Genomic DNA, 27906 nt, shown 5'->3' with positions numbered 1-27906 from the left:
CTGTCGTATTTCGCCGTCACCTGTGAAAGTTCCTGTGCAATTGGCTCAAGGTAATAAATAACTATAAGAAGAATAACACAGAATATAGTGATGTGGGGTTATTTTCTATCACACAAACACAGGATGTACAGCCAAATAATATATTAATATGCATCTAAATAGAGGACGATTTTCTAACAACTGCATTTATAGTAATTAGATCATAAAATTCTTGCCGTGTTTTATGTGCACAATTTAATGACATGGCGTATATAGTGTTAATACAGTGGACTACCTGGTAAAAGCATTGGTTTTTTATTTTTATTTTTTTATTTATTTATTTATTTTAATTATTTTATTATGTTTATTTACGGAAGCATATTATCTCACGGCACATGTACTGTATATAAGCGTGTTAAATGTGTTACTTTACATATACATGTTATGGGCACAGACAGTCCTTATTAGTCTAGATTCAAGACTGTCATTTGCTTAATTTGCTCAATGCAACTTCGATGCATTGCATAATTTGAAAGTTTTGTTAATAAATTTAGCAAGCTTACGCGTCATGAATGTGAGACCAAACCTTGTGTGAGATGTAAGTATCTAATTAAACATGCAATATTTGACCACTGTTTTATGATTGAAATGTTGTACCGACAGCCATTAATTTCCAAGGGTTTACAAACTATTCACCATTTGGATTTAAAATACATCATGTACAGTACGTGATTCATATGTCAATTATATTTGTGAATGGGAAAACATGAACGAAGCTGTTTTCAGCAAATCAGGCTTAAGACAAAGAGCGAATGTGTGTAGCTAGATTGTAAAGGAATTGAATGAATGTGGTAATCTGGCAGACTTTTGAAGTAGCTTTTTAGAAAATTCTCTTGACATTGTCTAAGAAAATGATCTATATATATAAAAAATAAAAAAAACCCACAAAGTAGTGTTATCACCTAGATCAAAACTAGAACATGGTAAGACCTGACTTGTGACTTCTATTGTGCTTTTAGGGTTTGGCAAGGACAGTGCCATATATTCTTAATGCAAATATTATTAGGTAATAATTTAAAATCAATTTAAGATTTTCTAAATAATTTCTTTGTCTTTAATTAATTCTAAATTATGTACAGCATCTCCTAAGAGTCTTCTTTTTTAAGAGACTTGTATTTTGAGTATGTCCTTTTCAGGTCTGTGCTCAAAAAATAAACCACCAGTTAAAGTAGTTCACCTAAAATTGGAAAATTTACTTTTACTAACTCATTTACTCACCTACATGTTGTTCAAAACCCATATGCTGTTTTTTTTTCTTTTCTTTTTTTTTTTCTTGGTACATAAAAATAAATATTTTAAGCAGCTCTTTTCCATAGAATAACAGTTTATAGTGAACAGGAGCTGTCAAACTTCAAAAAGGACAAATACTAAAAAGCACTATTAAAGGTTCAGTATAAAGACATCATAACAGTAGTCCATATGACAAGTGCACTATATTCCAAGGTTTCTGGGGCCATACAACAGCTATGTGTTGTATGGACTACTTTTATAGTGATTTTTTTCTCTCTTTGGACCTTGATAGCAGTGGTTAATATGAACTCTTTTTGTATGGAAAAGAGCAGCGTTAGGATTTTTAAAGAAAATCGTCACCGTTACTTGCATAATCTCCGTTCCCTGATGGAGGGAACGAGATGTTGTGTCGATGTAGTGACACTAGGGGTCACTCTTGGGAGCCCGAGACACCTCTGGTCTTTGATAAAAGGCCAATGAAAATTGGCGAGTGGTATTTGCATGCCACTCCCCTGGACATACGGGTATAAAAGGAGCTGGTATGCAACCACTCATTCAGGTTTTATGCTGAGGAGACGAGACAAGGTCTGGGCATTGTGGCAGGAGGGACACAATGTCTCGTTCCTTCCATCAGGGAACGGAGGTTACGTTCCCTGTCTGTCACTCACTCGACGTTGTGTCGATGTAGTGACACTAGGGGTCCCTATACAAAATGCCGCAACTGGCTGAACTGTGTTACGTGAACTGGCGGTGTGTGATGGGCAGACAACTTTGTGCCTCATAGCCAGCGCACCAGGCCAACACGTAACCTCCCCCAACATAGTTATGAGTGTCGAACGGCCCTTTGGGGACAAGTCAACTACCCAAAAGATAGAGACAGGCTAGCCCAGTTGTGGCCTCTTTTCCCCTTCTTTTTTTTCACTCCCTAAAAAAAAAGGGGGATTATCCGACTGGGCCGACCTGGTCTAGTCGGGGGGTGTCCCTCCCAAGGGAAGGACACCGCGGAGACCACACCTCGCCCAGAGAGAGGGGGGGATATTTAAGTGGAAAATATGTCACATGGTCTTGCCGATCATGTGGAGAAGTCTCATGGTAGATCCTACCCAACGGGGGAGGAGTTACTACAAACATGGAGACTGTGGCAGAGGGGGCTCTACCCAAGGAAGATGCAGTTTGCCAACAGGGAAATGAATTAGCAGAAGATATACATCACATGGGGTTACCTTACAGGGAACCGCCACATGTGGAGCACCTACCTCAGAACAGGGCTCTTAGTTAGCACGTGTACTGGGCCAGCAGCGAGTCTCTCCGAAAACTCGACTGCCACAGGGCTCGGAGGAAGTCAACCAGGGAACATAGTTTGTGAACACTACTGGGAATTAATGGCGTACGTCTTCAGCTCAGAGTGAAACCGGGAAACCGGGACGAAACTGGTTCCACCCAGAGGTGTTGCCCAGCCCGCTGCTCTGCAAATGTCTGTTAGAGAGACACCCCTGGCCAGGGCCCAGGAGGCCGCTACACCCCTGGTAGAATGGGCTTGTTGCCCTACCAGGGGCAGCACGTCCTGGGCGTGATATGCCATAGCTATGGCATCAATGAGCCAGTGGGCGATCCTCTGTTTGGAGACAGCGCTTCCTTTCCGCTGTGCACCAAAGCAGACAAAGAGCTGCTCAGAGATCCTAAAGCTCTGCGTGCGATCCAAATAGATGCGTAAAGCGCGCACCGGACACAGCAACGACAGGGCTGGGTCTGCCTCCTCCTAGGGCAGCGCTCGCAGGTTCACCACCTGGTCCCTAAAAGGGGTCATGGGAATCTTGGGCACATAGGCCAGTCAGGGTCTCAAGATCACGTGAGAGTAGCCCGGACCGAACTCCAGGCACATTTCGCTGACAGAGAATGCCTGCAGGTCTCCTACCCTCTTGATGGAAGTGAGCGCAGTCAGGAGGGCAGTCTTCAAGGAGAGTGCCTTAAGCTCAGCTGACTGCAAAGGCTCAAAGGGGGCTCTCTGTAGACCCTGAAGTACTACAGAGAGGTCCCATGAGGGAACAAGGCACGGTCTGGAGGGGTTCAGCCTCCTGGCGCCTCTCAGGAACCTGATGATCAGGTCGTGCTTCCCTAAGGACTTACCGTCCACTGTGTCGTGGTGTGCTGCTATAGCAGCAACGTACACCTTCAAGGTGGAAGGGGACAGCTGCCCTTCCAACCTCCTGCAGGAAGGAAAGCACCGATCCGACTGCGCATCTCTGGAGGTCTTCCTGTCGGGAAGAACACCACTTAGCGAACAGACGCCACTTAAAGGCATACAGGAGCCTCGTAGAGGGGGCCCTAGCCTGAGTGATCGTGTCTACCACCACGGGACCGCTTAGGTCTTCCGCGTCCTGTCCAGGGGCCAGACATGGAGATTCCAGAGGTCTGGTCGTGGGTGCCAGATGGTTCCCCGTCCCTGAGAAAGAAGGTCCTTCCTCAGAGGAAGTCGTGAGGAGCGTGAGGTCCGAGAACCACATCTGGGTGGGCCAGTAGGGTGCTACCAGGACGACCTGCTCCTTGTCCTCCCTGACCTTGCACAGAGTCTGTGCAAGTAGGCTCACTGGGGGAAACATATTTGTGCAGGCCAGGGGGCCAGCTGTGTGCCAGCGCGTCTATGCCGAGAGGTGCCTCGGTCAGGGCGTACCAGAGCGGGCGGTGGGAGGATTCTTGGGAGGCAAACATGTCTACCTGTGCCTGTCCGAATTGACTCCAGATCAGCTGGACCACCTGAGGGTGGAGTCTCCACTCTCCCCTGAGGGTAACCTGCCGTGACAGCACGTCTGCTGCAGTGTTGAGGTTGCCCGGGATGTGAGTGGCTCGCAGCGACTTGAGGTGCTGCTGACTCCAGAGGAGGAGATGGCGGGCGAGTTGTGACATACAACGAGAGCGCAGACAGCCTTGACGGTTGACATATGCTACCGTTGCCGTGTTTTCTGTATGAACTAACACGTGCTTGCCCTGGATCAATGGCCGGAACCTCCGCAGGGTGAGCAGAATTGCCAGCAACTCGAGGCAGTTGATGTGCCAACGCAGCCGTAGGCCCATCCATAAGCCGGAGGCTGCATGTCCATTGCAAACAGCGCCGCATCCCGTTTTGGAGGCGTCTGTTGTGACCACGACACGCCTGGAGACCTGCTCTAGGGGAACACCTGCCCGTAGAAACGTGAGGTCGGTCCAAGGGCTGAAGAGGCGGTGACAGACCGACGTGATGACCACGCGATGTGTCCCGCAGCGCTATTCCCATCTCGGGACTCGAGTCTGAAGCCAGTGCTGAAGCAGTATCATATGCATCAACCCGAGCAGGGTGGCCACCGCTGAGGATGCCATATGCCCCAGGAGCCTCTGAAAGAATTTCAGTGGAACCACTGTTTTCTGTTTGGATGCCTTCAAACAGGTCAGCACCAACTGTGCACGCCCGTTTGTGAGGCACGCCATCAACGAGACTGATTCCAACTCCAACTCTTTTCCCAGTTGACCCGAAGCCCTAGTCGACTGAGGTGCGAGAGCACCAGGTCCCTGTGTGCACATAACACATACCGAGAGCGAGCTAGGATTAGCCAATCGTCGGGATAGTTGAGGATGCGAATGCACACTTCCCTTGGCGGGGCAAGGGCTGCCTCTGCGACCTTCGTGAAGACGCGAGGGAACAAGGACAGACCGAAAGGGAGGACCCTGTACTGATACGCCCGACCCTCGAATGCAAACCACAGGAAGGGTGTGTGTCGAGGTAGAATCGAGACGTGGAAGTACGCGTCCTTCAGGTCTAACGCCGAGAACCAATCTTGATGCCGGACACTCGCTAGAGTGCATCTTTGCGTCAGCATCTAGGATGGGAGTCTGTGTAAAACCCGGTTCAGTACTCGCAGGTCCAAGATTGGCCGCAACCCACTGTCTTTTTTCGGTACAATGAAGTTTGGACTGTAAAACCCCTTCTTCATCTCGGCCGGAGGGACAATCTTGTCAGATGTACCGGTGGGTGGGGCCTCACGGCGGGGTGGAGCCTGTGGTGCCACACCGTGTCATGGCTGTGCTGAGTTCAGGGACATCGAAGTACTTACCTGGCTTCTTGTGACCAAAGAAAGGAAGAGGCGGAGGAAGAGGCCTGTCCACGTGACCCGTGGAGACTGTCCCATCGGGGGCGGATCTGTGCGAACGCTGTCTCCGCGTGAGCAGTGCCCAGACACGAAAGACAGTGATCGTGACCGTCAGAAGGCGAGAGATAACGAGCGCAACCAGGAATAACACACAAAGAAAAGGTATCTTTAAAAAGACGTTCCGTGTGTGCCGCTCTTTTAGAGATATATACTCTTTTAGAGATATATACTATTTTAGAGAAATATACTCTTTTATTTCTGCCGAAGCGCCCAGGGGCATTCTCTGCAGTGCACCAGTGCAGAGGAGGGAGAAGACGCTGAAATGCGCCGTCAGATCCAGCAGAGGTGAATGAACAGTCATGGGAATTCAGCTCAGTGAGCATGACCGTTCGGCTCCGAAGAGAAAATCTGAATGAGTGGTTGCATACCAGCTCCTTTTATATCCGTATGTCCGGGGGAGTGGCATGCAAATACCACTTGCCAATTTTCATTGGCCTTTTATCAAAGACCAGAGGTGTCTCGGGCTTCCAAGAGTGTCCCCTAATGTCACTACATCGACACAACGTCGAGTGAGTGACAGATAGAGAAATTGTGTTAAGATTCTACTGGGAGGAAAAAACAGTGAGGGACAACTTGAGCGCAGTAAATAATTTTGTGTATTTTGTTTTTGCTAGCCAGCTGACACACATCAGTGATGAAAAGAAATTAAAATTATATTAATCTTTTCTTTGAGACAGCACAAAAAAGAAAGAAAAGATGACTGAAACAGTCAAATTGCTAGCAATGCAGACAGTGTTTGTCTTGTACTGTGTGAACTTTAAAAATACATGTATCTTTTAAAACCAAAAATGATAAAATGTTGGGCCTTTATCGCATTTCAAGCCTTTATTCAGAAAATGACTGCATTCAGCGTCTTTACTATATATATTTGTGACATTAACACATGTGAACCCCCACCCCCAAAATGGTTTGGACCCCCCCAATGTTCAAGACATGGTTACGGCTTTGCTTTCACTGCATCTTTTTTTTCCAGACAATAAAAGTGAATACTGATACTAACATTTTGCCTAACATTTCCTCTTGAGTTCCACAAAAGAAAATCTTGGATTTGCAAAAACATTAAAAAGTGAAGTTATGACAGAATGACAGAAAATGCATTGAAAATGTAAACAAATTAAATAAAAGAGGGGAACTTAATGCTAAATAAGTTATGATGTTTAATGAATAATAATATGTATATAAAAAAGATAACAAAATTATATTTTGAATATTATGCATGTATAATATTACAGCATTTATATTATTAATATGTATATTATTAATGCTACATATGGCCTACTTTTATATTTTAAACTGACTGATTCAGATGGCAGAGAAATTACCTTTATTCATCAGGCAAAACTCTAGAGAGATGTAGATGAGAGATGTTACAAGTGTTTATCAGGATGATGAAGCTTCTCTTCACCCTGCAGCTGAGTAATTATGTTAGCATTACACAAAAAGCATTTTTACTATTTCTGCCTTTCCTGTCAAAGGCGCTGTATTATGAGTGAGCAGCACAATTTGAGACAAAACTAGATCTCTTCAATGACATGCGCTTGCACTGACAGCTTCGTTAATTATGAACAGCAAGGATAGTTTTATCATGTCACTCGCTTGCAGCGATGTGGTAAAACTGCATTTTAATTTCGAATTAACAGGCTTATATTAAATTTTAAGTTCAGAAATTTTGCAGCAACGCACTTCCTTTGCTTACTGTGCACTCACACTAAACACGACAAGTGTCAAATGAGCTGTGGAATGCTGCATGAGAGAGAGAGAGAGAGCGAGAGAGAGATGTTAGTGCCTATTAACCAGAGCTAAAAATGTTAATGAAGCTGTACAAATGGAGAAAAGTAATATTGCCATGGCATTTGTGGATCGCTGTGTGTGGATCTGTTGCGTGCATTTGTGGAACACTGTGTGTGGATCTGTTACGTGCATTTGTGGATGGCTTTATGTGGATCTGTTACATGCATTTGTGGATCGCTGTGTGTGGATCTGTTATGTGCATTTGTGGATTGCTGTGTGCATGTGTGGATCTGTTGTGTGCATTTGTAGATTGCTGTGTGTGTGTGTGGAACTGTTGCATGCATTTGTGGGAGGTTTCGAGACTGTTTTTACTCCATACCGGGGCGTTTGTAGATCAGTGGTTATGGACCGATAGACTCTGTCTTCACTTTTCTTGGTGCAAAGGGCAAAATGGCACATTTACTTATTTTAGGGTGACCATATTCTGGTTTTCCAAAAAGAGGACACCTTTTTTTTGTGGATTGGGTTGGGGTGGAATAATAGGGTTCAAAACAGTGTTACTATGAATGCAAACTTTAATACAGTGAAAAAGACATTCTATTAGCATAACATAAATATATATAAATAAATAAAAATTTCCAACCTTCTTTTGAATGTCCATGTACTAAAATAAAATATTTGATGCCATGAGTGTACCTTCATTTACTATTACTATTATTTTGAATGGCCATGGAAAATGAAGCAATGTGTTAACAATTTTACCTGGTCACAAAAAGTAGTCCGTTATTTACCTGTTGAACTTTCACCTTTTGCTGACCCTTTATGCTTCGCAGAGCTAATGTGTGCTTCTAAATCACTTGCACCTTTATTAGCAACTGACACATCAGTGCCAGCTTTACATGTCATACATTCTGCTTCCCACAGATTTATCTTCTGTAAATTTGCACTTTCGTTTGGGCATTGTTTCCACTCAGCTGTCATTTGCTGCTACTGTCAAGCAACTGTTTGATGCTGAACACAACAGCGCTTTGCGCGTTCGTGAAGAGATTGACAGGCAGGAATTTGGCCAATAGTTGCTGCAAGCCTCATATAATCAACCAATTGATGTGAGAGAAGGCGGGACTTACAAAGAGGGGTTAAAGCAATGCAAATATGCACGCACACACAATGAAGTATTAGACCAGATGCACATCATAATACAACTAAAGCCGAATCCCGGACATTTTTGCAAATTTAGAAAAAGAGGACATGTCTGGGAAAAAGAGGATGTATGGTCACCCTAACATATTTACATGAATATCAGATGCTAAAGCTACATTGAATTATAGCCCTTACCAGGAATATACTTTAAAGTCGGCATGAAACAGAAGTTGCAACCGACTTCCGCATTGTGACGTATTTCCAAGTGAAACAGCTTATCGAACAACAAATAAATGTAGGGCAGAGATTTGAGTTTATCCATTGGTTGTTGGTTGGATTGTGAAAACATGGGTGTTGCATAGCGGAACAGAGACAGATCTGAATGTGAGTTTGCAGTGGACACAAACACCCCTACCACCGTGCTGCTCGAGTCAGAGCTGGTTATCGGTGAAATTGAGCAGCGATCTAAAAACATTTATGATCAAACTAACAACACACACGCATGAGTACATCATGGTCTTTGCTTACGATGAGGCTGTAGCCGTTTGAAAACCAGTGAGTAATTTAATCACAATACATTATATATAAAGGAAAAAAACACTTACTCATGCTGTGCATCCCAAGATAACTGCATTCAAAAATAGAAATAAACTCCAGGAGCATCCAAAGCATTGTATTCATTAGTGATCATTTCAGCAATTCAGGCGTGAAATGTCTCGAACACAACCGCGAATTTGCCGTTATTCCTCCTCATTCTAAATGTAAATTCAAGCCAGCTGACCCATAAGGACGTTTGGGTTATGGCAGTGGTTCTAAATTTTTTCTGGTCACGCCCCCCTTTGAAACAAGAAAAACTTCTGCCTTTCTAATCTGGGACAGCTCCTGCTGAAATCTGGGACGCTATTTTTTGGCTTAGAAATAGCTCCACCTCAACCTCTTGTGCCAGAAGTGGTGGGGTTACAATGCAGGAGGAGAGAGGGCTGGGTGGAGTTTGCTGAGGAGGTGGAAATACTGGCTGAACGGCATCGTGCAACCCAATAACATGCCTTGGGTGTAGGCCTAGATGGTGAGAAGTTGGTGGTGCAGGGAGCAGTGTGTCTTCTTCCAGGTGCTCTGTGATCTGCTGGAGGGGTCACTCTGTCGTCTCACTAGGAGAAAACAGGCTCCCCTTGATCTGCGCTGGATTGAACGGAAAGATGCCAGAGCCTCGAAAGCCAGCCTGGGCATTTGTCAAACCAGTCCATTACGATGGTTGAGTTGAACCCTGCTGCCCTTGTTGCAGAGAGGCCTTCTGGTTTCCTGATTCCCAGATGTGAGTTCCTCCGCATGAATCCCCGGAACCAGTTGTAGCCTGCAGTGTCACTCACTGTACTGAAATCCTTTAACCCCTTTTTTTGTGCAAACTGGAATGCTAACGTTTGGATGTCTTGCATCCGCAAGGGAAACCCCCATCTCCTAAGGACTATTATCATGTATGCCTGCTCTGCCTCGTTACTGGAAGAAATTATTGGATTTCTCCCAATCGTGTGCTTGTGATGGCCTGTTCCTTTTACGCTGCGCTGAAGAGCCGACTTAGGGATGGTCCAGGCCCTGGCTAATAGCCTTAGCTTAGGGACCCCACCAGCCTCAACAATCTCCCTGTATTCAGCTATTGCTCCCTTCATCCTTTCCTCATTCCACTGATTCGACTTCCTGCCCTGGCTTACTTTCTTGTGTCCTCTCTCCTTCCTCTCTCTCTGTCGCTGTCTCCCTGCCTGCTCTTTCCACTTTGCCATTGTAATCTGTAATACATTGCATTTAGGAATTGATTTATAGATGGATAAGGAAATTAATTTGTTCTATGCATGGAATTAACTGGTATGTAAAAAAAAAAAAAAAAAAAAATTTGCCATGTTATATTTGATGTCAATGTGACTAAAAGCTATTTCTTTGACTTATCTATCTAGGTAGCTAGTAGCTAAACCGTAAGCTAGCTAACTGGCAAATCATGACAAGGTTTTGAATCCTGATCTGATAATCCTGATAATATTGCTGTATTATAAGCCCAAAAATTGAACAGAAATACACGTAGGGCATTTAACTTTCCTAATGCATATTTTCTCAATTGAATAACGTAGTACATATGACTGTCCCACATTAGTCCAAACATGCTGTCCCACTTTCGAAACAACCTTTTCTAAAGTGGGATGACAAAGATTGCTTCAAATAGAAAATACTTTAACACACTTTCACAATATTATTGCAACATTTGATGTACAAATACATCACAAACATAATTTGATAACAATTTAGAACATTGCTTTATTTATAACAGATTTTTATCCTTAACATAAATTTTGTCTAAATCCTATGTCACTGACCTTTGAGTGGACTTCACAAGGGGTACTTCCTGTTTGACGATTTTCCCGCCCACATTTATGACATCACTTCCGCAAAGTCACGTGATTTCAATCACTTGACATCCCTGCTTGGATTCAACACCAATCATGTTCACTTTAATGTTGTAAAAGAAGAGATAAATGCACTGGAACTTAGGTGTCCCACATTACACTATGCCACCCTATCTATCAGAAAGTTTTACAGTGGTGTGAAAAAGTGTTTGCCCCCTTCCTGATTTCTTATTTTTTTGCATGTTTGTCACACTTATATGTTTCAGATCATCAAACAAGTTTAAATATTAGTCAAAGATAACACAAGTAAACACAAAATGCAGTTTTTAAATGAAGGTTGTTATTATTAAGGGAAAACAAAATCCAAACCTACATGGCCCTGTGTGAAAAAGTGATTGCCCCCTAAACCTAATAACTGGTTGGGCCACCCTTAGCAGCAACAACTGCAATCAAGCGTTTGCGATAACTTGCAATGAGTCTTTTACAGCGCTGTGGAGGAATTTTGGCCCACTCATCTTTGCAGAATTGTTGTAATTCAGCCACATTAGTGGGTTTTCGAGCATGAACTGCCTTTTTAAGGTCATGCCACAGCATCTCAATAGGATTCAGGTCAGGACTTTGACTAGGCCACTCCAAAGTCTTCATTTCGTTTTTCTTCAGCTATTCAGAGGTGGACTTGCTGGTGTGTTTTGGATCATTGTCCTGCTGCAGAACCCAAGTTCGCTTCAGCTTGAGGTCATGAACAGATGGCCAGACATTCTCCTTCAGGATTTTTTGGTAGACAGCAGAATTCATGGTTCCATTTATCACAGCAAGTCTTCCAGGTCCTGAAGCAGCAAAACAGCCCCAGACCATCACACTACCACCACCATATTTTACTGTTGGTATGATGTTCTTTTTCTGAAATGCGGTGTTACTTTTACGCCAGATGTAATGGGACACACACCTTCCAGAAAGTTCAACTTTTGTCTCGTCAGTCCACAGAGTATTTTCCCAAAAGTCTTGGGGATCATCAAGATGTTTTCTGGCAGAAATGAGACGAGCCTTAATGTTCTTTTTGCTCAGCAGTGGTTTTCGTCTTGGAACTCTGCCATGCAGGCCATTTTTGCCCAGTCTCTTTCTTATGGTGGAGTCATGAACACTGACCTTAACTGAGGCAAGTGAGGCCTGCAGTTCTTTGGATGTTGTTGTGGGGTCTTTTGTGACCTCTTGGATGAGTCGTCGCTGCGCTCTTGGGGTAATTTTGGTCGGCCGGCCACTCCTGGGAAGGTTCCATGTTTTTGCCATTTGTGGATAATGGCTCTCACTGTGGTTCTCTGGAGTCCCAAAGCTTTAGAAATGGCTTTATAACCTTTTCCAGACTGATAGATCTCAATTACTTTCTTTCTCATTTGTTCCTGAATTTCTTTGGATCTCGGCATGATGTCTAGCTTTTGAAGATCTTTTGGTCTACTTCACTTTGTCAGGCAGGTCCTATTTAAGTGATTTCTTGATTGAGAACAGGTGTGGCAATAATCATGCCTGGGTGTGGCTAGAGAAATTGAACTCAGGTGTGATAAACCACAGTTAAGTTATGTTTTAACAGGTGGGGCAAACACTTTTTCACACAGGGCCATGTAGGTTTGGATTTTGTTTTCCCTTAATAATAACAACCTTCATTTAAAAACTGCATTTTGTGTTTACTTGTGTTATCTTTGACTAATATTTAAACTTGTTTGATGATCTGAAACATTTAAGTGTGACAAACATGCAAAAAAATAAGAAATCAGGAAGGAGCAAACACTTTTTCACACCACTGTATATCTCATTGGAGACCGTTTTACTCTAGTTTTTTTTTTTTATTATTATTATTTATTTATTGATTTATTTATTTATTTTTATATAATAATAAACTGATAATTGCAAGGATTCATACCTATGAATGAAATAAGCTTCAGCAGTCTCTATAAAAGTTTTTTTTTAAATCCTCATCTAGTAATAATTTACTGTGATTGTCGCATCCTAGCCAGCGCTGAAAAAAGTAACAAGTATCACGTGACAGCTCCGTCTACATGCTTTCGGTAGTGGTCAGGACCTCTGGACAATAATTTGCACCTGATTAATGATACTGATAAACTTTAATAAAAATGGACCTTTCCACCATCATTTACTCACTCTCGTCGTTCAAAATCAGTATATCTTTTTTCATCCGTGATTCAGGGAAGAAAGGATCGTGTTTTTGCCTGTCCAAGCTCCGAAAGCACACATAAAAGTGCCATTAAAGTCATCCACAACACACCTTAGATTTCAATTCTATCTAAATGATAGTGTTGTGTGAGGAACAGACAGAAATTTAAGTATTAATTCACCTCGTCACTCATTTGAAATTGGCGTGCATACAAGAATTACCTTGTTTACATGAGCACACCTGACATCAATGCTTTGGGCTGTCAAGAGCTGTGCATGCAGGACGTGCTGCGGTGCTAGGTGAAAGTTTAAAAAATTCAGGAGAAAAGGCAGAGGAAAAGAAATTGTGCACATCAGTTCTTGTGTGTATTTTCACTATTTTTGTTGAATATGTGAAAGTGAACGAGATTTGAGGACCGGTCAGTCTTCTGGGCCCCCCTTGCAATAGCTTTTTGGGGACTGTTTGGGGATGTTATTAATTAACATTTAAAAGTTATTGGGGGTTATAGTTATGTTTTAAGTTCTGTTTAATGTAAATTATGTAGTTTTATGTTATGACATGGGTGTTTTTTTAGTTACAGTGTGTAAGATTAGTGAGATTCCTTTGAGTTAGGTGTGATACTGTTTGACGTAATGATGGTTAACACAAAATGTTTCGAAGCTCTGAATCTAGCCTATCAATTTATTCGGTAAATGATTCAGTAACTTAACCAATGTGATGTAGCCTACACTTAGAAGCTTTGGAATTGGAACAAATTGTTTATTAAGATTTCAAAGCTTTATGAAGCGTGTTTCTAAAGCGCTCATCACTTGTTAAGAGTTTGCTGATGCATGACCTTTTCATTGGTTATACAAAATAAATCCTAAAAATGAACTTTCCTAGTCCATTAGGAGATTTTCCCAAATAAATAATTAAACTGGTAACCATACACAAACAAAAAGAGTCTACACCGAACATAAAGAACGTTCACCTAACGTTAGTCTATCTAACTTAATTTAAAACCATTTATCTGATAGCAAAATGAAGAAAGTGCTGTATTTTCATGACCCTGCTAGTGCCATTGAAGTGTAAGACTGCACCAGTCAGTTTGTGCAGATGCACGAGAAGATGTTACAGCAGATATAAAACAAAGCGTCACAGCGGAGACTCTAGTCTGACCCTGAGGCTTCGCGCGAGGTGTCAGAATTGTCTTGTTTAGTGATGCGTAACAGACGTGACGCTGGATGCGGGACCCTGCAGCATCTAAGTTTCCATTGCCTGCCACTTGTCATCTTTCCTTGTGAATACATGGAAAAGAATGGATTGCTTTCTCGGCTGATCCAACTACAACCCCTACCCAGACGTGTATTTTCTTGTACGTCGAACTTTGCAGCGTATAACAGAAATAAAAGATATAACATTTAAACACCAACCAATCACAATACTGTTATTGTGGACAAGTAAAATGGCGATTAAGAGTGTCAGTTTCTCCTTCTGCCACTAGATGGTAGCAGCAGCCTACTCTGTAATTCAGCGCTTTTTAAAGCCTCAACAGGTGATTAAACACTGCTAAATATTTCCGATATAAATTAACTGAATTATGGATTATCCCTAAATTATTTTTAAAAGTGTATTTCACGTTCCCTTCAGAAACGAATCGCACAAGTTGCGTCGCGTAGCCCATGTTGTTCTCATTTACTATTTTGTTCGTTTGTACGTTTAATACATTTTGCTTTGCTGTTGGTTGTCATTACTGTTATTAGTGGCAGTTTTGTCAAATCCGCTGTTTATTTGTCCATGAAAAACTAAATGCTCATCTCTCAGCGACACACTTCAAAGAACACAAAACAGATGTGGCGCACGCTCATTAGCTGAGCAAATCCTCGCACCATGACTGTTTCCATGCACCATTCCCGGATGGATCTAGAAGAAAGAAAACACCCGAGCAAGAAGGTTTATTTCAAGTGATTCCAGATTGATTTTAAGAAATATATAGTCTATTTGGTAAAATGTCAAGTCAGATAGAACATCCTATCTGACTAGCTTTATTTATTTATTTGTTTGTTTATTTATTTATGTATTTATTGCAAGTAGGGTACAACGGGGCTAAATCCCTTTTTACTTTATTTTCTCTATCCAAAAAATAAAAATAAAAATAAAAATAAAATAAAACTAACACAGTGCTTTCCTTAACACCTGTTTGTCACTATATGCACTTCAGCATATTCCTGCTGAGATCATTGTGTGCAATGTCTTAAGTTTGATTTTGAGGTAATTTGATCTAATATTTAATCATTTTAAAAATGTTGCAAATGTATGTAGCCAATGAGAATCCCTGAAATGATCACATTTATTTTATCTTTTTCACTTTTGTTGAAGGCGATTAAATAAAGAGTTTTTTAATAACTGTCCAATAAGTAAAATGATAGTATTTGGCGTAAAACACATAAAACACTTTTTTTCTTTTTTTTTTTTTTTTTAAGTGAGGCGAATAGATTTGTAATAAATGTTCAAAATGGGCTCACATTAACTGATCCAATAACAATGGAGATATTTTTTTTTAATATAAAATACTTGAGATGTCATAAAATGCCAGATGTGACTGACATTAACATGAAATTGTGCACCCTTTTCTGAAGTAGTTATTTTGAATAAGCATTATCTTAAATTGTTACTCAAAAAAAGCATCTTGTTGTCTCAAAATCATTTGCATAAGTTGACAAATTTTCCCCTATAACTTTTGTCCCTATATCTACACGATATCACTATAACCCCCTGCCCTCTTGCCACCTTTTAAAAAACTAATATTAATCAAAACAACCTTCCGTTATTATTTCTTTTCAAACAAATTATGTTGCTCCATCAATTATTACATTCTTGACACTCTTTGTGACCAGAAAATAGCAAATTTTCCTTCAGGTGTGCCTTTAGCCCCATTGTACCCCACACATTTTCTTAAACTGAGTTTTAACGGATGGATAACATTTTCTGGATATGGCAGGCCTGTTACTTTTTTTCAGAAAGGTAAGTGTGAAAATAACAAGTTTGCTGTTGAAACTTGTAGAGCGATCTCAGCCAAGCTTTTTCTAAACTACAAAGAACTGCAACATCTGTAGTAGCCTATAGCAAGTATGCTCAATCAATCCCGGCTGTTTATAATTGGGACTCACTTGGCAAGCTGTCAAAATGTTACCAATTAAATTAGTCGACTTCTCTGAGTGGAGTGTAGGCTGGAGAGCTGGGATTTTTCCCCAATAAATTGGCTCATTTTGGCAATTTCATTTTGAGTTACATCCTCTCTTTTAAGAAATCTAACAGATTCTTAATTCTCAAGACAAATAATAACATTTAATCAGGAAATACAAACGCTCTGTTTATAGCTACATCTCCATATTATAGCTACTCAGAACTGTCAAATTCGCAGAGGCGCAATTACACATTAAAAAAGGTATCAGCCTGTTTAGCTGGAAGCTGTCTGACTCTGCAAGAAATGTCCAGTCTTTAAGAAACCTCCGATGACCAAATGGATACCACATGTTACTGTTAATGAAAACGGGATTCGGTTTTCTACAGGGCCATTTTGATGGCGTCTGGCAGCTTTTATTGTAACTGGTTTGTTCAGAACTCTGGACAGCGCCTGCACTTGCTGTTCCTGACCTAAACTAAACTAAACTAAACGGACTGGCATAAATCTCCACACAAGAAAAGCAGTAATGGACTCGATATATTGGACTGCTCTTGATTTACAGCTGTTTTGTCCCCCGACTCGCTCTTTTCAGTGGACCTGATAACCTCCAATGACGTGCGACTCATTTGCAAGATTTGACATCTTTATTCATAAACAGCCCCCATTCACATCTCTCTGACGTTCACCGACCCTCTGACGAAACCTGCTCTTATAAGATTCACTGTAACTTTGGCTCAGTCTGAAATGTGCTGTACGGCTTCTCTCCTGAGGCGACTATTGGACACTTTTTGCACTGTTGGTGGCAGATGTGCGTCCGAAGCTGATTTACAAAGGTGAGGCACTTTTCTTAAGATACTGAGTTATGAAGTAGCCTAGTTACATTTTTGCCACAACCTAAATAAGAAACTCCCTGAAGTGAGCTTGACATAATTTTTTTTTTTTAAAAATCAAAAGATAAACAGGCAACATATTCTGAATCTAGGCGCAAAACAGTAAATGCAAAATATATTTGTGTTGAGATACAATAAAAGACTTAACATTTTGTTATTTGACATCTACCTCTATTCTTACACGCCTCTTTAGGTATCTTTTCTTTACGTCTCAATGAATTTCGGTTCTTCAGAGACACAGCTACTTTAGCAGAGAGAAGATGAACATCCATGTGGAGGGGTTGGTGGCGATTGTCATCTTCTACCTGCTGATCCTTGTTGTGGGAATTTGGGCAGCATGGAAGAACAAGAATTCCGGCGTGTTGGAAGGAATTGATCGCAGTGAGACCATTATGGTCGGCGGAAGGGATATTGGATTATTTGTTGGCGCATTTACCATGACCGGTGAGTTCCACTGGATAATTCAGTAGAAAATTTGCAGTTTTTTATTTGATAAAACATAAATGGTACAATCTTTAGAGATCCAGCTATCTAACAACAAAAAAGTTTAGTCATAAGGAGGTCTTTATTCACTAAATTAAAGTGGACATGCAAAGTAAATAAATATGGAACATATACCTTTATATATATATATATATATATATATATATAATAAATTCAATGTGGAAACGTTGGACAAAACTAGAACTAGACAAATTCTGAAATCAAGTTTGTGGCATTAAATTAGATTCTATTATAAAATATAGCTTTAAATTATATCATATGACATAAAAACACATAAATGTGGAAGGCCTTTCTTTTGCTATATTTGCATGTCATTTTTCCTCAATTAAATATTGTTTTTGCTGTTAACATACACCAGTCATTTTCAGTATGTCAATTGTCAGTGACCGAAGGAGTGGAAAAAATAACAAATTGATGGTTCAGCTTAAGAATGTATACTTTAATGGTAATGATAGCTGCTTCATTCAAGACTGGTCAGCTCCAATGTCCTCTCTTATTCCAGCAACTTGGGTTGGAGGGGGTTATATCAATGGCACAGCAGAGTACGTGTATCTTCCCGGGTATGGCTTGGCATGGGCACAGGCTCCCTTTGGATATGCTCTCAGCCTTGTTTTAGGTATGTTGTATATATATATATATATATATATATGTATAAATGTGCAATTTTAATAAAAGGTAAAAAAAAAAAATCTAGTTTCAGATGGAGTACCATGTTCGAGCTGACAAGCACATAATTTCTATTAATCTATCATGTCAAGGTGGCCTTTTCTTTGCCAAACCAATGCGCTCCCGTGGTTACGTCACCATGCTTGACCCCTTCCAGCAACTGTATGGCAAAAGGATGGGTGGACTGCTGTTCATCCCTGCACTAATGGGGGAAATATTCTGGTCAGCCGCCATCTTATCTGCCCTTGGTAAGGAGAGCAAAAAGGGAATTAACGTTTTAGAAAGTGCAACCTTTTCTAAAACAATCATTAAACCTTTTTTGCAAGCTGTTCTATTATTGTAGTATGTCATATTATACAAACACCTTTTAATATTGTAGTAAAGGTTTAATGAAACTTATTGTAATTTAATGAAATACAAATTTGTTGTTTTATATCACAGGGGCCACACTGAGTGTAATCATTGACATCAACATCAATATGTCTGTGGTCATTTCGGCTCTCATTGCCATTTTCTACACACTTGTGGGAGGACTCTACTCAGTGGCCTACACTGATGTTGTCCAGCTCTTCTGCATCTTTTTAGGATTGGTAAGGCTTCACAGTGCCACATATTGAAAATCATCTATGCAGTGATGCCAGTTTTCACCTAATTCATGCCTGCATGTCTTCAGCGGCACACAACCCTGCTCTCTAGTTTGAACAGCAACGGCAAATCCACCCTTCTTTAGATGTATAAGTAAAAATATTTAAATTGTATTTAATTAATCCCCTTTAGTTGCTTAATTATGACATTGATATAAAAACATTAACTAAATTGAAAACACTAATTTGCTTTCCACACATTAAGTGAAAAATTAAGTGTCAAAATGTTATAGATAGTCTATTACATGGTAATAGAGGGGAATGTGTTCTTTCCTCAGTGGCTGAGTGTCCCTTTTGCACTCTCAAACCCAGCGGTGTCTGACATCGGAGTGACGGCAGTGAAGCAGCTCCATGCTAATCAGACTGCATGGCTTGGGAACATAGAAAGCGCTGACAAATGGATGTGGGCTGACAACTTCTGTCTTTTGGTGAGTGGATAACTCACTGTAGCATGATGGGATGGAGACACGAATGCCGGTTTGTCCATTCTGCAGGGGCAAAACTAATTTCCCACTTTATTGGGCATTGCAATCATTCGTAGGGAGCAAAACTAAATAAGAGAGATAAAAATAGGGAAAGAGTGAATCTGGGTGTAAACAAGGTGTAAACAAGGTGTACCCAGTCAACTGGTACGACCATGTCACTCTTCTCCTGTAGTGTACTGTACCTTATTGAGCTTATTTATTTATTTATTTTCTTAATTTAACTTAATGCACTCTTGATGTTTTTTGTCAGTATCATGCTGTCTGGTGTCTCTATTTACAATGATGTTTCTGTTTCTAGATGTTGGGGGGGATTCCCTGGCAGGTGTATTTTCAACGGGTTCTTTCTGCCTCTTCAGCTACCTATGCTCAAGTCCTCTCCTTCCTGGCTGCTTTCGGTTGCATCGTCATGGCTGTTCCTTCTGTCCTGATCGGAGCCATAGGAGCTTCCACAGGTGAGGTGACAAACTTTTTTTTCAACTATTGATTGTTTTGCCTCACACAACTTTAGGGCCATTTCCCTATTTCCTACTACGCCCTGAGTTCCCTTTTGCCACCCGGATTATCTAAGTTTTTAATCTGGCCTACAGATAACATGAAAGTGCTCTTAACTGTACATTATTATGTTGTTTCTGTCCCTCCAGAACATTCCATGTACCCTCATTGCTAATAATTATTCAAAGCTCAGCCAAATTATAAATGTGCACCTGTAAGCATTTTTTTAATATTGCTTCCTGTAGAAAACTCTGTTTTTCTACACTGTGGTAACATGCAGCTATTACCTTAAGGGATAGTTCCCCCCAAAATGAAAATTATCTCATAATTTACTCACCCTCATGCCATCCTAGATGTGTACGACTGACTTTCTTCAGAAGAATTCTTTTAGAAGAATATTTCAGTTCTATAGGTCCCTACAATGCAAGTGAATGGGTACCAATATTTTGAAGCTCCAAAAAGCACATACAGTTAGCATAAAAGTTAAACATATGACTCTAGTGGTTAAATCTGCCTTCAGAAGCGACATGATAAGTGTGGGTGAGAAACAGATAAATATTTAAGTCCTTTTTTATTATAAATTATCCTCCCTGCCCAGAAGAAGAATGTGAAATTGAAAATGGAAATTTCGAGTTAAATATTGATCTGTTTCTCACCCACACATATCATATCGCTTCTGAAGACATATATTTAACCACTGGAGTCATATAGATTCCTTTCATGCTGCCTTTATGTGCTTTTTGGACCTTCAAAATTTTGGTACCCATTCACTTGCATATTATGGACCTACAGTGCTGAGATATTCTTCTAAAAATCTTAATTTGTGTTCAGCAGAAGAAAGAAAGTCATACACATTTGGGATCTTAGACTCAAGATGGCACCGAGTATGGCTGCTGCGTTGCGAGCTCCGACACAACGTTGTAGTTTTTTGGTTGTTTCGTTTACAATTCTTATGTTTTTTGTCTTGGATGTTGTCTGCCTTATTGTCTACGACAGACAAACACTTTTGGACATTGGTTCTGCAATTACACACCGTAAACCGGACTTCAAATTCCTCAATGCCGACCCGCTGTTTACAAACACACCAGCGGAGCCCTTTGTCTGGGCTGCCCAGCCGCGGAAACGCAAAAGGAAAAGGGGAAACAGAGCCGGCGTTCTCATCAGAGTAAGACGTCGTACAAATCGACCCCCACTACCCAGTATTCTACTGGCAAATGTTCAGTCTCTGGACAACAAGCTCTGCGAGCTGAGAGCGCGGATCCCTTTCCAACGAGAGACGAGAGACTGCTGCATTATCTGCCTTACAGAAACTTGGATGTCTGCGGAGATTCCAGACTCAGCCATTGAACCCGTGGGGTTCTCTGTGCACCGAGTGGACAGAGCGAAAGACCTCTCAGGTAAAAGCAGAGGTGGTGGTGTATGTTTTATGATCAACAAATCAAGTCTTTCTGCTCTCCTGATCTGAAATTTCTCATACTTCTGTGTCGACCATTCTGGCTACCGAGGGAATATTTACCGAGGGACCATTGCTACTCTCCCTTCTGGGATGGCTACAAATCCCTCCCCCGCCCACCATTGGCAAATCAGACCACTCTTCCATTCTGCTTCTGCCCGCTTACAGGCAGAAACTGAAACAGGAAGCATCCACCCTCAGAACGATCCAGTGCTGGTTGGACCAATCAGACTCTACACTACAAGACTGTTTTGATCACGCGGACTGGGAGATGACGACATCGACCTTTACGTTGATAGCGTAATGTGTTTAATCAGAAAGTGCGTAGAGGACGTTGTTCCGACCAAAACAATACGGATCTACCTGAACCAGAATCCTTGGATTAATAGTGATGTTCGCACGGCTCTTGATGCGCAGATCTCCGCTTTTAATTCCGGGAATGCGGAGGAGCATAAACAAGCCAGTTATGCCCTCCGAAAATCAGAACAGCAAAGCGTCAGTACAGGAACAAGATTGAAGGACAGTTCAACACCACCAACTCTAGAAGCATGTGGCAGGGAATTAACATCATCACGGACTTTAAAGGGAATAAAAACTCTGCCATGAACACCGCTGCCTCTCTCCCAGATGAGCTAAATACCTTTTATGCTCGTTTCGAGGGAAAAACACCGCCCTCGCGGAGAGAGCTCTCGCAGCCGAAACTACAGAGGTTAGTTCACTCTCCGTCTCTGTAGCGGATGTAACCTGATCCTTCCGACGGGTGAATATCCGCAAAGCTGCGGGTCCAGGCGGCATTCCGGGCCGCGTCATCAGAGCGTGTGCGAACCAACTGGCTGGTGTTTTTATGGACATTTTCAACATTTCTCTCTCTTTGTTTGTAGTCCCCACATGCTTTAAAATGTCCACCATTGTGCCTGTTCCAAAGCAATCCAAAATCACTTGCTTAAATGACTGGCGTCCTGTTGCTCTGACCCTCATCATCAGCAAATGCTTTGAGAGACTAATCAGAGATTACATCTGCTCTGTGCTGCCTCCATCACTGGACCCATTGCAGTTTGCTTACCGCAACAACCACTCCACTGATGATGCCATTGCATCCACAATACACACTGCTCTCTCCCACCTGGAAAAAAAGAACACTTATGTGAGAATGTTGTTTGTAGACTACAGCTCAGCATTCAACACCATAGTGTCCTCCAAGCTTTATGTGAAACTCCGGGCTCTGGGCTTAAACAGCTCGTTGTGCAGCTGGATCTTGGACTTCCTGTCAAGCAGACGCCAGGTGGTTAGAATGGGCAGCAACATCTCCTCATCACTGACCCTCAACACTGGAGCCCCACAGGGATGTGTTCTCAGCCCACTCCTGTATTCTCTGTACACACATGACTGTGTGGCAACACACAGCTCCAATGCCATCATCAAGTTTGCTGATGATACGACGGTGGTAGGTCTGATCACTGACAATGATGAAATGACTGAAATGACTCTGACACACTGGTGTCAGGAGCACAACCTCTCCCTCAACGTCAGTAAGACAAAGGAGCTTGTGGCGGACTTCAGGAGAAGAGAAAGAGAACACAGCCCCATCATCATCAATGAAGCACCAGTGGAGAGAGTCAGCAGCTTCAAGTTCCTCGGTGTCCACATCACTGAGGAACTCACATGGTCGGTCCACACTGAGGCCGTTGTGAAGAAGGCTCATCAGCGCCTCTTCTTCCTGAGACGGCTGAGGAAGTTTGGAATGAACCGCCACATTCTCACACGGTTCTACACCTGCACTGTAGAGAGCATCCTGACTGGCTGCATCTCCGCCTGGTACGGCAATAGCACCGCCCACAACCGCAAAGCCCTGCAAAGGGTGGTGCAAACTGCCAGACACATCATCGGAGGTGAGCTTCCCTCCCTCCAGGACATATATACCAGGTGGTGTGTGAAAAAAGCTCGGAGGATCATCAGAGACTCCAGCCACCCAAGCCATGGGCTGCTCTCACTGCTACCATCAGGCAGGCGGTATCACAGCATCATGACCCACACCAGCCGACTACATGACAGCTTCTTCCCCCAAGCAATCAGACTTTTGAACTCTTAATCTCTCACGAGCAAAATACATCAGCACTGCACTTTATTACTCTTATTATCTCACACCGGACTGTCATAAATTATATTCTCTCTTAACAACATACTGGCAATTTACTATCAACCGACAGCCTGAATGTCAATACAGTACAATACAACCTACTGTATATTTTATATATACTATTGTAAGGGGGTTCAGTGGAAAGGAGGCGGCGAGAACCGGCTTGAGAATATAAATAATAGTTTAATAATAAACTTAAACAAAAACACACAACCATAAACACACACACAGTACAGCTGCCTGTAATTCTCTCTCTCGAACCGTCGTCCCCGGCCGCCTTTATCCCCCGCGCGCCCCATCAGGCTGATTGGGGACCGGGCGTGCATCATTCCAGCCCGGCTCCGCCCTCCTCGTCTCTACACTCCTCCCGCCGTTGCCTCAGGCCTTCCTCTCCGGGGGGTGTGCCTTGCGCCCCGACTGCCGGTGGGTCATCCCCGCCTTCCTCGACCTGGGAGGAGACAGGAGGGGAAAAACAACAACAAAAACAAAATAGGCGAGGGAAAGGCCAACACGGAGCGACAGAGAGAGAGAGAGGAGAGAGAGAAAAAGAAACTCACCGGTTCTCTGATCGATCACTCCTCCACCCTCTCAGGCAGACGGCAGCCGCTCCTCCCCGGGCAGACCTGAGTCAGACCTCCGACCCCCAGCGGACAGAACGCCCCTCCGCGTTCCCGGCGTCCTGTAGGGACACTCCTCCGCCCCTTGCAGCGGCCCTACCACTCCAGGCGGTCGGGGAGTTGCTTCCCTCCTCCCCCCGTGGACGGCGGTCTTATCTCGACCCCTCCGTGTTCCCGGGGGACGGCAGGGCACTCCTCTGTCCCCGGCAGCGTCTCCCTCGCTCCAGGCAGTCGGGGAGTCCAGTCCCCACTCGCCTCACGGACGGCGGCTGTTCCCCGTGTCCGGGTAATCGGGCTTCTCCGTCCCCCGTCGGATGGCAGCGGCGCTCCCCTGGGTGGACGGCAGTGTCGAGGACTCTGCGACGGGAATCCCTCCTCCCTCCCGGGTTTCGGCACCAGTGTAAGGGGGTTCATTGGAAAAGGGGAGGCGAGAACCAGCTTGAGAATATAAATAATAGTTTAATAATAAACTTAAACAAAAACACACAACCATAAACACACACACAGTACAGCTGCCTGTAATTCTCTCTCTCGAACCGTCGTCCCCGGCCACCTTTATCCCTCGTGCGCCCCATCAGGCTGATTGGGGACCGGGCGTGCGTCATTCCAGCATGGCCCTGCCCTCCTCGGCTCTACAACTATATATACTATTTTTATTGTATAATGTGTATTCTATATTGTGTGTATTGTATACTGTATATTGTATGTTTTTATTTGTATATTGTGTTGTGTGTAATTATGTGTATATTAGATTTTAAATTGTGCTGTGTAAATCTGATGTTTATTGTAAATTGGTATATGTCTCATCACTGTCACGACTACTGTGTTGCTTGGAACTGCACCCAAGACTTTCACACACTATTGCACTTGTGTATATGGTTGTGTGACAAAAAAAGTGATTTGATTTGATTTGGATAGCACGAGGGTGAGTAAATGATGAGAGAATTTTAATTCTTGGTTGAACTATCCCTATAAGGATCTGTTTCAACTTGATCTAACCCTTAGAAGTTACTTTTGTTTGTGTAAACTAATGTATTCAGATTGTTTCAGTAATGTTAAATAATACTTTTTTATTTGAATTAAACCAGTAAATTTAGATGTTACCACATAAAGCACATTTTTAGTTAACCCGACTAAACCTTTTTATATAGTGCATCCAAAAGTGTAAACCCATATTTTCCAGTTGAGCATGTACTGTACATACTGGCAGTAATTCTAATGATCTAACCTTCTCCTTATTAAGGGAACTGTTTGATTTGCTATGGTGTGTTCTGGGAGGTGATCCCCAGGCCATATCAGGGGTGGAAACTATGTTCACTTCAGATCACTAAAGAAACGAGTAAATAACAACAGCTGGTCTCCCTCATACATTATTGAGAGATTATCCGTTTAACAATGTGAACCCTGTAAATATTAGATCTGAGGGAGGCACACAGCACCCAGATTTAATCAACAGACTTTCAGCATCAAAGACATAGCCAGTCACTTATTACTCAACTTAATGGCAATAACAGTGTAATCAAGCACAAATGTGTTGCTATTGGGTTGCAAATAAAAATAATTTCAAATGATGAATAAGACTTCTGATTATTTGAGAGATGTTTTATTTTTCTTCTAATTTCATTTTTGATAAAAAAAAAAAAAAAAAAAAAAAGATTTTCTGCAAATGGGAATTACATCACAGAGTATATAGTAAGCATGTTCTACTCTACAGATTGGAATCAGACAACCTATGGGCCAGTACCTCCCATGCAGAGGGACCAGTCTGACATGATCTTGCCAATCGTGTTACAGCATCTGTGTCCAGCCTACATCTCCTTTTTTGGTCTAGGGGCAGTTTCTGCTGCAGTGATGTCATCGGCTGACTCATCCATCCTATCGGCCAGCTCCATGTTTGCTAGGAACATCTACCAGCTTGCTTTTCGCCAGACGGTGAGGGCATGTCTAATTTAATAAAAGTCTTTGGACAGTCTGAATTGTCTGATATATACATAAAGCAGTTAATGGATATTTCAGGAGATAATATTGTATTTAAGTAAACAGGTCTTAGTACACCATATAACACTTATGCTAAGGCAAAAACCTGCCTATGAATAAACTTCCAAAGAAGACTTTATACATACTGAAGTATCCGAAGTGTCATGATTTTTGATTCCCCACTAAATCTCTGTTTATGTTTTAGGCTTCTGACCGTGAGATTGTGTGGGTCATGCGGATCTCTATTTTTGTGTTTGGGGCACTTGCGACAGCCATGGCTCTTTTGACTGGGACCGTCTATGGTTTATGGTACCTGAGCTCTGACCTGGTCTATGTCATCATCTTCCCCCAACTTATCAGTGTTCTCTTTGTTCGTGGCACAAACACCTATGGCTCGGTAGCTGGATACTTCTTTGGATTGATCCTGCGCATTGGTGGAGGGGAGCCTTATCTCAAACTTCCTCCATTCATCTACTACCCTGGATGGACTATTGAGGAGAAGGTACATCATGTTACCCATGAGGTGGAATACCTAGTGATGCAGAGGTTTCCCTTCAAGACGGTTTCGATGTTGGCTTCGTTCTTAAGCAACGTGGCCTTCTCGTACCTGTTCAAGTACCTGTTTGAGAGTAGCACTTTGTCAGCTAAATATGATTTCTTGGATGCAGTGGTGGCCAAGCACAGTGCCGAGATAATGGACAAGACCACTTTGGTGAACAGGAACATCATTGGGCTCAATGAAATGACCACAGTCAAGCCAAGACTTAGTGTTACTTTAGCTGCTACCTTTACCAGGAAAGAAACCCTGACTGAAGAGGAGGACTCCAGCCCAGAGTCACCAGGTCATGAAAACAAGTAGAGGCCATTGCTTTATGGTCAATTCAGAGACCCTTTCTAAAGGTCCCCTTTCTTCTTTAGTGTGAAGGACAGTGCTTCACCCAATAGGTAAAAAAAAAAAAAAAACATCAGATTTTAAAGACGTAAAACAGACAAAAACACTACCTTCTCATTTCACGCCTCTTCATTTGTATGTTGGAATTTCCATCACTGCTTTCAGAAGGGAATGGGACAGTTACAGTAATTGAAACTCTACTGACAATGGACTTGCTGGTGTTAATTACCCGAAGATCTTCGATGTCCTGTTGGTATGTACGAACCCTGAGTGACTTTCCTTTCCCTTCTAAAGAAAACATTGAAATACTGTGATAAGAGCTGAAGTAATAATATTTATTTCTCTGAACCTGGATACAGGGCAGTTCAGATTTTAAAAAATGTAACACAATGATTATAATATATCCAATTATAGCTATTGAATAATTAATAGGTGTAAGTTCATGTATAATGCCATTACTTGCGTCAAATCACATATTAGATATTAGTGCAGACTGTCCTATTGTCAGAATAAGCTAAACTTTTCCATAAATACGTAAATATATCAATTGATGTGCTTCCCATCTACAAAATACAGTACATTTAATAACTGTGACATAAGTGCACATGTGGCAAATGTCTTGTTCATATTTATAGTGCAATATTAAGATGAACAGGAAAACAAGGAACATGAAAATATATAATCTTGTAATCGCCTTAACTAGCTACATGGACTAGATAGGGGTGACTGGACATTATGCAAACATGGTTCGTCATTTTGTTGTACTTGAAAATGAATGTAGCTGCAAATGATTTATATGATGTAACCTCCGGGGTCTGTGTCGTGTTATTATTGCAAAGTCATAAATATGTCAAAAGAAGTCATTCTACCTGGCTCCAGGATGAGCCAGCTGCTGTGTTGTTTTGTTGGCTTTAGCAATACAGAATTTTGTGTGATGTGTATTTATATTCTAATGAATATAACTGTCCAATATTCCAATGAAATGTGAAATGTCACTTTACCATGCTAATATATATTTATTTGGTTGGAACTAGCAACATAAATCTATATTTATTAATTAATTGTGACTTAAAACAAATTAATCATAGGATTATTCAAAGATAAT

At 42.0% G+C, this 27906-nt stretch overlaps 1 protein-coding gene and 1 long non-coding RNA gene across 4 annotated transcripts in view; one reads left to right on the top strand and one right to left on the bottom strand.

The window, feature by feature from the left end:
- Positions 1–9181, bottom strand: part of LOC127444017 (uncharacterized) — a 41054-nt gene extending 31873 nt beyond the window's left edge. For all 3 annotated transcript variants that reach the window (XR_007897742.1, XR_007897744.1, XR_007897745.1), the window contains exon 1: positions 8927–9181. This is a non-coding gene — a long non-coding RNA (uncharacterized LOC127444017). The remainder of the gene's footprint in view (positions 1–8926) is intronic.
- LOC127444015 (high-affinity choline transporter 1-like) lies at positions 33–27906 on the top strand. The gene is made up of 10 exons (XM_051703149.1): positions 33–50; positions 16637–16877; positions 17128–17378; positions 17941–18054; positions 18197–18352; positions 18546–18694; positions 19027–19176; positions 19532–19685; positions 25647–25864; positions 26115–27906. Exons 3-10 carry the CDS (start codon positions 17195–17197, stop codon positions 26766–26768), a joined length of 1779 nt encoding a protein of 592 aa, XP_051559109.1. The 5' UTR covers positions 33–50; positions 16637–16877; positions 17128–17194; the 3' UTR covers positions 26769–27906.

Source organism: Myxocyprinus asiaticus, chromosome 7 (assembly GCF_019703515.2).
Source record: "Myxocyprinus asiaticus isolate MX2 ecotype Aquarium Trade chromosome 7, UBuf_Myxa_2, whole genome shotgun sequence".
NCBI classification, from domain to species: domain Eukaryota; kingdom Metazoa; phylum Chordata; class Actinopteri; order Cypriniformes; family Catostomidae; genus Myxocyprinus; species Myxocyprinus asiaticus.
The sequence above is the reverse complement of the archived record's forward strand: the minus strand, read 5'-3'. Positions and strand labels throughout refer to the sequence as shown.

What these genes read in the sequence shown, in the direction of transcription:
- LOC127444015 (XM_051703149.1), top strand. Translation starts at nt 17,195, where the DNA reads ATGAACATCCATGTGGAGGGGTTGGTGGCGATTGTCATCTTCTACCTG. An exon ending in TCTGCATCTTTTTAGGATTG is followed by an intron (nt 18,695 to 19,026) that starts GTAAGGCTTCAC and finishes TTCTTTCCTCAG; the next exon opens with TGGCTGAGTGTCCCTTTTGC. An exon ending in CTGACAACTTCTGTCTTTTG is followed by an intron (nt 19,177 to 19,531) that starts GTGAGTGGATAA and finishes TTCTGTTTCTAG; the next exon opens with ATGTTGGGGGGGATTCCCTG.